The following is a 13,105-nucleotide window of genomic DNA, read 5'->3' on the forward strand; positions in this document are numbered from 1 at the left end:
CTTCTTGTTGAAATTTCATTCTAAGAGCAGAGAAGATCAGAAAATGGATATACATCCAGTCTGGGGTCATGCTTTTATGCATAGCACTAGAAAGGTCTAGTTCACCTTCTAAACTAAGGTGGCATGGGATTCCCTCTGCTTCATCCTTGCCAGACGATTCCTCTGCCTCCCTTTGCTATTGATGGGCTGATGTTGTTAACCTTGATCTTCTGGCTAAGGTAAAGTCACTCCTCCCTCCCCTTTCCACACACAATATTTTAGAAGCAAGTCACTACATGCAGTCCACACTCAGGAAGTGGAGTGATTAACCTCCATCTCCTGGAGGGGCGAGTATCAACATAAGTTATTTGGAATTCTTATGTAAGGAAGACTTGTTTCTTCTCCTACATTTATTTATTTTTTTAATGCAATCACTTATTTATATCAGTATGGAGTGATACACATTTATTTAGTACTTTGGGTTATAATCCATTGCTACTTTATTTATTTTGTTGCTCAGATGTTCCAGCTTTGGCCACTAGGAGGTCTTCCAATTGTCTCTTGTATCCTTTTGTCATGCCCCCATCCTTTTGTTTTTTTAAGGACTTCCTTACTTTCTGGCATTACAAGATCTTCCAGATTCCTCTTGTATTTTCCCTGGCCCATCCCTAGAATCAGCCATTTCTCCAAGGATCCCTGGTTCCTTATATTTGAGAATGATGTTAGAGACTAAGATCTGACCGCTGGGTGTGCTCATTGCTACTGGGGTGTCACTGCTTCTAGATGCTCTCAGTGGTCAGAGTTAGGAAATATGTGTATGTATATCAGCCCTTTTGTACAGTATCTACAATATTTCCATATCTACATTTGTTTCTACAGTAAAGCTTTTCTATTTTGATCATTTATATTTTGTGTAGCCAACAATGAGAATGTAATTTGCGGACTTCTACCATCAATGGTGACATAAAAAAAAGGGAAAGGGAGAAGAAAGTGAAAATGGAGACCTTGGCATAAATATGACTTAAGAACTCAGTCATCTTCTAGTAGTCATATCGTGTCATTTTAGAGATGAAGAGATCCTAAGAAGTTTGCTGATATTCTAAGAGATTAAGGCACTAGTCAGTGGAACAATCAGGTTTGGAATCTGGCTTTTTAAAATGGAGTCTCGTTGTTTCCACTGAGCTCTCATGCCTCTTTAAGACTGATCAATATTCTTGACTTTGAATTCAACTAAAGTATTTACTTCTTGGGATGGTTTAAGCAGATTAGAATGTAATTTTAGAAATTGATATGCACATGTGTTGCCTAACTAGCAGAAGTCTGCTACTGTCACTAATGAGGGATTTTGCTCTCTAGCCACATATCTTAGATTGACAACTCAAAAAATGATGCTTTGATGACCAGACGTTTGGGAGTGAATCTTTTCAAATGATTATGATGATTATCCGACCCTGTTTTATTTTTTATAACTATCTTTTAAAACAATCCTTTTGCTCTGGGGAGAGAATCATAGGGCTCCTATAAGATAGACACTTGATGTGTACACTTGCATTTTAGAAATGGGATATAGAGCAATGAAAGAGTCTGCTTAATGTCATCCAAGGAGTTGGCAATAGGGTAAAGAGTAAAAATGAAAGCTGCAGACCCCACGGTCCCTCCTTTAACAGGCCAACCACACAGCTCCTTTCTTTTAAATTGCTCTTGGCAGCCTGTAAAGCAAAGAAAGAACACTTGAAGGTTCCTCTCAAGAGACTCCTGAAGCTATAGGACAGTTCTACGATGCCTTCAAACCTTTCAGCCATTTCCTTTGAGAAGTGGGTGTGTTTATACTGGATAAATCGCGTCTTGTCACTGTGTAACAGCAAAATCTCTGTTCTGTTCTTTTCCATTTGTACCTTATTTTTTCCAAAGACTTACCATTTTATTTTGCGTGGTACATTGTGAACATCCAAGATCTTTAGTGGAAATAAATGGTAACAGCTGTTTTTTGTGTACCAAATAATGTAACTGTGAACTTTAACCTTGAGATGATATATCCAAATTTTTCCAGGTGTAGAAATGACTTGACTAGAAAAGCTCATTTTGGATAGTCCTCCCAATATAGAATCACATTCAGCTGCTTGCTATCAACTTCTTTCAGAAGAAGAGTTTCTATAGGTCTTTCTTTATTCCAGTACTCCCTTCTTAAAATGGCTTTTCCTCTTTAAAATTGTGCATATCCACACACATGCACACCCTAAAGCCCTGTCTTCCTTTCCTGCTTTGTTTTTCTCCATAGGACTTACCACCATCTAATATACTATGTATTTTACTTCTTTAGCTTTTTAATTGTCTATTTCCCCAAACTAGTGCATAAGGTCTCTGAGAGCAGGGATGTATTTTGTTCACTGCTGTATCCCCAGACCCAGAATGGTACCCAGAACATGGTAGATGCTCAATGAGCACTTCTGAATGAACGATGTGAAAGTTGCAAGTTGTGATCATTTGGCTCCTGATTTTAATGCAGATAGTTGAGTTTTATTTTATAGGATTATTTTATATTATAGATGAAATTAAATCGCATTATTTAAAATGGGGATTTATCTACTCACCAAAAATCTCAGAACTTGTACTAGAAATGTGTTTAATTCCTTGGAAGTCATGCAGTTACTCCAGTAATGCAATACTGTTATCGCATGCAAGGCATTTTGAAATCTCTGCTAAATGTCGCTCGAGAAATTGGTGGAAGACCTAAAAGCAAAAAGTTTTGAAAATTTTAAGGTGAATTACCTTTAGGCTCACCCAAAGATATCTTGAACCCTAAGTGACATTACCAGTTTGATCCCCTATTCTAGTTACCAGAGTAGCAGAAAATTTTTTGTTGTTATAAAGAAAACTTATTTTGACTAATATTTGCCAATAAAGAGAATATTAAAAAGAATATGCTATAAAATTCAAGGTAATTTCTCTGAAGGAGTGTCAGCATTCATTTGGATGTATAGATGCTGGCATGTTTTTATTTTTAATCATATTACTTTACAAATATATAATTTTTATTTAAAATTTGTAGTGTGTGAAGTACTTATATTTTTATTTTTAAAAGTAGAGTTGTCTTATTTGTTTAAGCAACATGTAAGATAATAAAAAAGGGTCTACAACTTGACTAGCCGTTTCATAAATTAGATCTTTCAAAAAAATACTCTAATGCTCAACCTCTGGCAGTGTTCTCTCTAGGACAAGAAACAAATAACAAGTGATCTAGTCAGTGAACATCACAGACTTGTTTGCAAGCTATCTTTGGACTGACGTAGTGCATAAATTATGTCTTTGCACAAGATCGACATGTTTTCATATTCCCGCCTTTTATTTCAGAGCGTTGGGGAGTCGACAATGTCTGTTGTGTTGAGTCAGCTGCTACCCATGATTAAGCCTTCACACCAGAGGACCAAGGATGACTACTGCCCTGAAGAGCTGTTGATCCTGCTGATATATATTTATTCTGTCAGTGGAGAGTTCACAGCGGACAAAAACCTGGGTGAAGCTGAAGAAAACGTGAAGAAAACATTGGCTCAGGTATTTTGTGAGGAGTCTGAACTGTCACCTTTGCTGCAAAAAATCACAGGTGAGTGTTTAACAAAGATAAACGTCACTGATACGGAAAACAGGTTTAAAAGTAAAGGCTATTTCAGGAGGAGGAGGCAACCATCTTCACTGGAGCTGTTTGGAATTTCATGAGGCCTGATGAATGCTAGTCAGCCTTTGGCATTGGAGGTTTTCATGGCGGTATTCTTTTTTTCCAGTTGTGGTAGTGAAGTGGCATTCTAGTTGCATGTCAGAATTCATATTCCTTAGAGTATAAGCCTCGTAAAATAGCAAAATACTCGTAAGGCATAATATCTTTAAGGAAAAATAAAGAGTAGTGCATCCTATTCAAATGGGTTCTGTTGACATATTCCCTCTGAGACTGTCGTTCCAAACTTTAAAAAGGTTCCCTAAGATGTTACATAATGTTATAGGATTGAAAATTGCCACTTTCAAGAGTAGTTTTCTATTTTGACTTCCCATATTTCACTTTGATTCTGAATTAATTGGTAGTATCCAAAATAATATCCAAATATCCCAGTAAAGTAGGCTATGCTATTTTGGTGGAAATATATAATGAAATCTCATAAAATCTAGCTGTTTTCACTTCTAGTCAGAACTGTGATATAACTCATGGAGATAGTCATTTGTGTTATTCTGCATCAAATTCAATATTGTCATGCACATGTTGTTTAAAGCTTATTTCCATTAGTATGGACTGAGTCTGGGTCACTTTGAGAGGGAGAAGTTATTAAGACTTACGCATAAAACTTAAGTACTTTAAAAACCTACCAAGTTTCCCTTCATTCATGAATGGGCGCGTGTAGACCTCTCCGTTCAGGAAGGCTTAACCGAGACAGACTCTACATCTTCCAGCTTTCCCTCCTGTCGCCTGTTGTGCCTCTCTGGGGACAATATCCAGATGGCTCAGAAGTAGGCTGTGTGGCTGTCAACCTGAGTGTCCCATGCACGTGTACCTCCTTTGTGCCCCCGCTGACCTTTCCTATGTTTGGTTGTAGAAAGTGAAACCCTGATGAAGTGGAAACAGAATGAAGTTTCCATAGAAATGAAACATTTCCTTGCTTAGTATAGAACCTGTTTGCCAACTTAAAATCTACTTAAGGAAAACTTGTAGAATTTGTTCCCATTTCATTTAGGAACAGTACTATGTGTGATCAATGTGTCTGTTTGGCTATAAATGAATATTGACTTAGGTTTACCACGGTTTCTACAGTGCTTAGAACAGTTATTTGATGGAAGTAAATTTGAACGCTAGGAGAATTTAATTGAAAGTTATTCTTCCAATGCATACTTTCAGAAACAGACAACAAAGACAGTGTGTTTAGCTGAGGTTATTTGGATAGCTTTTCTGTAACATTAGTATGTTACTATATTATTTTGGGAATTGAAGTCATGCCGTTAGAGTATTCATTTAATATTTAGTCAAGGTGTTTATTGACCTAGCATTTCATTCTTTATTAGTTTCTCTGTTTATGATTGCTCAGGATATTGCTTTTTCTTGCTATTAAAATGTGACTTCACATTTAAAAACACTTCTGTACATTCATATTTATATTAGGAAAATTTGTAAGTTTAGCAGTTGAAAGTTAAAAATTTGTGGAAATTTTAAAATTTTAATCACATTTTATTTTGTAATAATAAGTGTGCATTCCTACCTAGATTAACTTTGGATGTACAGTTTAAACATGGTGGAGAAGATGTGCTGCTTAAATCTGTCATAAGTGAACTTACCCTGAACGCACATGCATTGACCAACCTGTGTGGACACCAGAAAGACTTTATTTCTCAAGATAGACTCACTTGGCCAGTATGGACATTCCCTTTATTAAGTATGTTGTAAAGTCAAATGTCCTGGGAAGTAGGGTTTATGTTTACAGTTAGCCACTGAGGAGAATGTTTAATTTGCATCTTGGGATAAAAAGTAGTTGGACAGTGTTGGGCAGTGGTAACTCCATCTTGTGGAATAGCATGGGATATCCCAGTATGTATTGGAAGAATTTAATTACTTTCCAAATGTCCTTAGCCTGTGGTGGAAGTAGGTTAGTCCAACTGTTACCATGAACTTGCCCACGGTGTTTCACTTATGTTATTCCAATTCATAGTCTTGGCTTACTTGTTACTCAGTGGCAGAATTTATTTTATGCCTTGTGCAAATTTTGTGGTTGATGAAAATTTGGTTAAAAAGTAAAACAAGAAATTAATTAATATTAGAATTCTGCTTTTTATATAATGCTGTAGTTTTACCATCTTAACTGTTGATAGGATCAAGAGAGCAACAGTTTTTCTGTACTAAAAACTTAAGCATGTTCTCATCACCCAAATGCTAAATGATAGAACCAGGATTTGAACCCAGGTGTTCTGGATCTGGATCCCATGTCTTTAAGCATGAGATTCTAAACTGGCCACAAGCTCATTTCCATAACCACTGCATTAATTATATTCTGTAAACTTATGCTTGCTTACACGTATTTTATGCGATGCGTGCTCAACCATTCAATCATGTTCTTATTTTCTGAAGAGAAAATTAATATTTGGTTACTATTTTAGATATTGCCTATTCTTTTTAATCTGTCTATAATAGCTACTTGCAGATGTTTTCCTACACCTCACTATTTTTTTTGCATGTGTCCTCTTTGTTTCTGCATTGCTATAAAGAAATTAAAATATAATTTCCAGCCATTGAAATCTTTTGGTTTTCTATCTTTCTAAAACAGGAGTAGCAAACTTAAATTTTTAAAATTTCAATAATATCTCTTGACAATAATTGCCCTGTGTTTAAAATTCATATTTCCTTTTATATGCTAAGTATGTAATTTACTTTTGACAATTTCTTTCATTTCTCTCCCTATTTTTCCCTTTTATGGAAAGGACAATGAGAAATTGTGACTGGCAAAAGAAAATAACTCTTAAGCATGGCAAATGGCAGCATACTATTTTCTTTTTAATAGATACTTCTGGAGAGAGTGATGGGCAAAACCTCTCTTCTGCTCACACAAAATAACAAGGGTTGGCTCTCTGAGTGTCGGGGATGGGAGCTGTAAAAAGAAAATTGGTATGGCCTAAATATGTCGATTCGTGTTGTGCTTTCTCAGTCTTGCTAAGTTCAAAGAGAGTATCAGTTTCCATATATGTTAGTGTTTGCATGGCAGTCACAAGAGAATACAAAGTAAAACCATTTGAACTTTCTTTAGAGAATGAAATCAAAACGCTAATTTTAAAGATCTGTGCAAACTTGGAATGTCGTCGTACAGGGAGGTGTATTCAGCAAAAGCATAGGGCTTAAAAGCAGAAATCCTTGATTCAAAAGACCTGGCTTTGCCATTTCTTAGCAGTGTGTGTTAGTGGGAAAATCACCCGTCTTTGAACCGTGATAATAAACATGAGTGTGCCATATTGAACACTCATGATTTGCTGAGAATAAAATGATATTGTATGTGTGAGCTAACTTTTCGTCCATACAGTATTGTAAACAGGTAATTTTTTTTGCATTGCTGTTATTATTTTGATAGCATCTAGTTGTCACATAGGGTAGTGCTTCCCAACCTTTTTCACATTGTGCTACGCATAGACAGTGAGAGTGTTTGCATAGTATACTGAGGTAAGTGGACAGGACCGCTGTGGTCAGAGGCAACCAGCCCTGGGAGCTCTGGCTGCTCCAGACACTACCCGGTTGACCTGTGAACTGAAGTGGGGAAGCAGCTTGGCACACCTGTAACCTATTAGGGGCAAATCAGTGGACTAAGGTTTGTTGGTCAAAAGGCTCTAGAATCAGGAAACAAAGAAAAATAAAACTTGCGTGTGATTTTTGACACCCATACCTATTTAGGAAAAATTTCTCTTTGGTAAATAATTGTTATATTACTCATCGATTTATTTCCCTGAATTTTTATAGTATCTTTAAAGAAAAGGTCAATAGAGTTTAGTGCAAAGCTAGGGAATGAATGATTCAAAGTATCTAAAAATTCAATGGTTCAAGATAGAGCCGTGATAATACCATAGACACTGTAATTTACATTAATTAGACTCTTATTTTACTTAATGTTGATAATTTAGAATTATCAATTACTGTAAAATTGCACTAGAATTGCACCTGGATATATGTAATGGAAAATTTACCAGATTATATTAATAAATAGGGATTTATGTTTCTCAACAGACAGCTCAGAAACAAGCAGCAGAACTCATGCTCTTTCTGGCTTCTTTCTTCCCCTCTTCCTGAAGGTGTGATTTTGTCCTTGTGGTTATGGGGTGGCGCTCCTCCTTTATGTGTTGTGTCCATGTTTCAGGGAAGAAGGGAGGAAGGATGAAAGTAAAAGGATATACCAGCAAAGTCTGCCATTTTTTATATTAGGAAAACAATAGCTTTTCTGTAAGTCGTACCCAGAAGTCTTGTATCGTTGGCTAGTACTGGGTTTCATGACCACCTCTGGATACCAGAGAATCAGATGAGTATTTTTAACTGGGTATGTATTTGTTATGAACAAGGTCAGGGTTCTGTGAGAAGAAAGAAGGTGAGAATGGACATTAGGTAAGAAACTTGTATTTGCTGCAATTATCATTATAGGCTTCCCCGACAGAGGCTATTCTAAGGCAAGATAATATACTATGAGGTGGAGTGATGCCTTGGGTGCTTTAATTTTACAGTTATAATATTGAACTTTCTTTTATAGCATATACTGAAATAATGCACTATTGTGTGCTAGTATCCAGATATTTTCAACTTGTCAATATTTATTGAACATGTCTACATACCTAACATTATCTTAAGCTCTCTAAGCATAGAAACCTTGGGGGCAGTGGAGTAGAGTGTAAAGGCTCTGAGCACAGGATTTGGAGTCAGGTGAATCTGGGTTCTGGTTCTGACTCTGGATCTCAGTAGTTGTGTGGTCTTCAGTAAGTCATTTAACTTCAATGATTCTCAGTTTTCTCGTAAGTAAAATGGGGATTGTAATAGTACCAAACTCATGAGAAAAAAAATAGTTGAAATGCTTGGCACAGATCTGAGTCACAATGTGTTATCAGTATATGTTATCTATGTCATCATCATTATTTTTATCGTTATTGTTATTGTTGTCATCACTCTTATCATCATCAGGCAACATCTCTCCTCAAAGAGCTTACAGTCATTTTAGAGACCAAACATAGAAAACACTATAAACAACATAATATTGTACCAAATATAATTACGCACCCAAAATGTGTGAATTTGTATGCTATGATAACTCTGTGTTAAATGACATCTGTGAACAAAGAATTTCAAGTTACTGTATTGGGTCTGACCAAATAGAATCCTCTATAGACAAGGATTGGGGAAATACCAGGAAATAGCAGCATTATAGTATCCAGTAATCCTAGATAATGCTATGGTGTTTAAAGCACTTTCATACACAAAATCTCCTTTGATTGGAAAAGTTTGAGCCCATAAACTTACATGTTTAAAAAATATACCCCAAATATCTGAGCTGGAATGAAATATATCTGTAATGCTGTGTTCTCTTTGAGATAATTTATTCACAAATATACTGCTAATTTTTCAAACATGTTTTGGGAGGGAGAATACAAAATTGTATCTAAATGTTGAAATAGTAGAGTCTGTGTTTCCATTTTTTTCCACTGCAATTCCCTTCCTGATAAACCTTTTGTCTTTAAGTAAGATCTGGGTACACTTTGGGGAGGTTCTATAGTTGCCTGGGTTTTTATGATAGGTATAGGGACTCATAAGGTATATATTGTTATGTTTTAGAGATGGAAATATTCTCAACAATTATCTAATCTATTCTCTTTGCACATGGGAAAATCAAGGTCCCAAAAGGTTGGCTGACTTGCCTCAAATCATCAACCAATAGCCTATTCAATGCAAGGATGGGACTAGAGACTGTGTCTCCTGATGCCCAGTCCAGAATTCTTTTTACTAGACTAGTGATTCCCAACCTTTGTGTCATGGATCCCTGGGAAAGTGTAGGGCTTAGAGCAAAAGATTCACTGCTCCATGTGTGCTTTATTTGTCATCCATACACTATTACTCTTGACATATAAATATACAAATATTTATAGATGCTCCTGTGATTTATAAAACATGAATTCATTTAAAGATATTACTGAAGTTATAGAATTTTTTCCTTTGTATCTTTCAATTAACAGATACCAAAGCATAATTGTGTTTTAACCTCATACTTTAAAAAAGTTTGAAACCATGGGTTACAATAGGAGTGTCAAATTCAAATGCTTCAGGGACCAGCAAATAATATAATTAAGTAAAGTAGTTTAGGTTTTGGAAAAATGACAGTGAAAATGCAATGGTGATTAGCAAAGGATATCCAGTCTTAATAAAGGGGGCAATAGGGAGTGATGGGACTCTATCTAACTGGAGATCCTCTAATTGTTGCCAGGAGAGCATGAGTCTGATATTGCCAATCTCTCAAGAAATCAGAAATCTGATTTTTTTTTAATTTGAAATTATCCAAGTTTAAGAAATTGGCTCATTTTCTAAAACACTGTATGGGTCAAAGAAATCTTATTGAAGGGCGGAATTCAGCCTGTGGGCTTCCAGGTTGCAGTCTTTACACGTCATACTGCCTCAGGTCTTGATTACAGAGGAAAGCTTTTGAATCTCTAACTCTAGAACTTCCGAGAAATCTGAAAGATCTGCAGGTGGATGAAACGATACACTATAGTTCTGTCAGAGAGCAAAGGAAGGGACCGAGGAAACTCCTTTTTCAACTTCTTTAAACTAAAAGAAAAAAAAAAATCGCATTTGTTTACATTTTAATCTGGCATAAGTTTACCATTGAGGTAGCTTAGGTTTTCCTTTCAAATAGCTTCTGTAAAGATACCATCTAAGTGGAAGTAGACTTCTCACAGAACTCTGCCTATTGGACGGAAAATGCTGAGGAGTAGTTTTGGGTTTAATGTAAGGAAGACATCTCGGGAAAACAAAGCCAGCCAGAAAGTCTGACTCATCCCCATGAAACGAGGTTCCCAACTCAGGGAACTGACCCTGGGACTTAGGCGTTGGTAGGAATTGTACTAATTGAGTTCTAAGACATTTTAGGACTTTACAATATTAGAATGTGAAGAGTAAGTTTTGTGGAAGGGATGGTATATAAGTTCTCCTCAAATTCTGTGAAGATGGTATTTTTCTAGCTAGATCTGGGTTTTGCTTCCTTTGCTATGTAATTCCCAAAACTTTGGCATAAAATAATGGCAGGCTTCCTGTCACTCTGACTGGAATAATCAGAACTTCACATTGATTTGGATAAATTATCTTCATGATGGACTGTGATTTTTTAAATCATCTTCAACTTTTTTAAAGTTTTGATTTTAAGGGATCTTGTCCTAAGTTTTTTCTTCTTTATTCTTTCTCACTTGTCCGTTGCTCTGTTTAAGATCAACCGCATAAAACAAATGAGGAAGAGGCAGGTCCAGTTTGGAAAGCACTGTTCTTAAGGACACAGGGAAGGTAAGCGTAGTCTGGTGAGCTCTCAGCTGGGGTTCACTTGCATTCCCTGATGTCAGTCTAGCAGAGGAGAGTCTCATCAACTTCGAATGAGAGAGGAGTTGAGAATTTGTTTTTCAGTGGGTTGTGGAAGGCAGCTCATAGTACTTTCAGGTCTACTTTCCAATGGAAAACTTATATGTGCCCTTATCTGTAGCGAAACAAAGCCACGTTCTACAACCAGCAGTAAAAATCTATTTGCAATGATTTGTTTATGACAGCTTTCCTCTTTTGAAAAGTTCAGGTAAACATAGACCATATAAAATTATTATCGCTATTCATGGCTGCCACTTTATTATGAAAACTTTCATCTCCATTAGCACTAGGCATAGACATCTTGTTTATTATGTTAGGAGAGGTATGTCTTTCAAACAATGCATTTTTCATAGTTGGCCAAGTACTTTTTCCAGCCTTGTAGAAAGTTAGTCTTCCTAGTAAAATATGAAGTACTTCCAAACAGAGAATTGTAAAAGATGAGGACCTAATAAGAATTTCTCCTCTTACGCTTCCTTTGCTCTCTCACCTCTGCATTCTTTCCTCATCTCACAGCTTTCCCTCAGTAATTCATCCAACTTCAGAATATGCATTTCTGCAGATTTCTGCCCCTAAGGGCGCTACTCCAATTGAAGAACAGTTTTCAAGATTTCAAAAATCTTTCCCTTGAGAAGTTCTTCCTTAGACCTTGAGCATCCCTCCTGGCTTGGCAATGACAAGAATGTTGCTGTGGTAACTGGAAGGGTGATCCTAAAATTTCATCGCCAGCCTTCATGTTCCCCACACTTGAATGAAAACTTAAGCTCATTATAGTAGGTGACAGTGTACAAAACCACGACTGTAGAATCCACCCACTTGGCTGAAGGAGGACTTCAAGATGCAGGGGAAAATTTGTCTCAGAAAGGATTCTGCCTCATCTCTGGGTTCTAATTTATGGATTCTCAGTGATTGTGGCATTCCAATATTAGACTTTTCATTAAGGAATACACCTTCATTTCTAGTGTTTCAGATTTCTTGTTTCAGGGCTGCCAAAATAAAACAAAACAAAAAGTAGCTTTAAAGACTCCTGTTTTCCATAATGGTTTGCAACACTATTTGGTATACTAGGATCTCTTTTTCCTCTTGGTTTCTAAGATTTCTGCTGGAAACTCTGATGAAGAACATATGTCTGCCCTAAATCACTCCCATGAGAAATGTTGGAACTGTTACATTTAGTTTTACTGTCCAACATATTAAAACAGTTAACCACAGCACATGTTACAAAACAGCTATATCAAGTGAAGTTTAAAATGTTTAGTTCATATTTAAAATATACCACAAGCTGTGTAGGAAGATATTTAGAGCTGCCTATTAAGGTAGCTAACTAGTTAAGTAATTTTGCTAACATATCGAGTAATCACTACAAATTGCTTTCTCAAGTACTTAATTTTTCTGTGCCGCATCGTAAAAATGATCATTCTTAACCAAGACACTGGAATGGATGTTCTTGTGTTGATATTTATATGTGCACAAATGCACGAGACATACTGTCTATATCACTAATTTTTCTGTCTGCCCATGATGCCAGTAGTAATAATATGCGTATGTAATGATAATAGTATGTGACAGAAAGAGATTAATTATTGCTGATTCTTATTAACTGCACATTGGATGTGGTATAAATTTCTCAATCATGAAGAAAGAAGACATGGAATGCATGGAATACAATAGTAGTTTTCTTGAACACATCAATCAGAGAAGAGAAGGGGTGGTGTGGTCAAAAGAGCACAGAGCAGGGGGGCCTAATTTTCACTCCTAAATATACACGTAGATGTGTAACCTGAAAGTAGGTCACTTAGCTTGCTTTTGACTGAGGATTCTCATCATAAAATGAGAGTCTTATGGGGGCCAGCCTGGTGATATAGTTGTTAAGTTTGTGCATTCTGCTGCAGCAGCCTGGGGTTTGTGGGTTCGGATCCCAGGCGCAGACCTACACACCACTCAACAAGCCATGTTGTGGCAGCATCCAACATATGAAATAGAAGATTGGCACAGAAGTTAGCTCAGGGCCCATCT

At 36.5% G+C, this 13,105-nt stretch overlaps 1 protein-coding gene across 2 annotated transcripts in view; it reads left to right on the top strand.

Annotated features, from left to right (window-relative positions):
* SCFD2 (sec1 family domain containing 2) overlaps nucleotides 1-13,105 on the top strand; it is a 392,812-nt gene that overhangs the window by 154,782 nt on the left and 224,925 nt on the right. For both annotated transcript variants that reach the window (XM_001493770.5, XM_005608775.4), the window contains exon 5: nucleotides 3,331-3,580. In XM_001493770.5, the coding sequence (XP_001493820.1) occupies nucleotides 3,331-3,580 (250 nt within the window). The remainder of the gene's footprint in view (nucleotides 1-3,330; nucleotides 3,581-13,105) is intronic.

This window comes from Equus caballus, chromosome 3 (genome assembly GCF_041296265.1).
Source record: "Equus caballus isolate H_3958 breed thoroughbred chromosome 3, TB-T2T, whole genome shotgun sequence".
Taxonomy (NCBI): domain Eukaryota; kingdom Metazoa; phylum Chordata; class Mammalia; order Perissodactyla; family Equidae; genus Equus; species Equus caballus.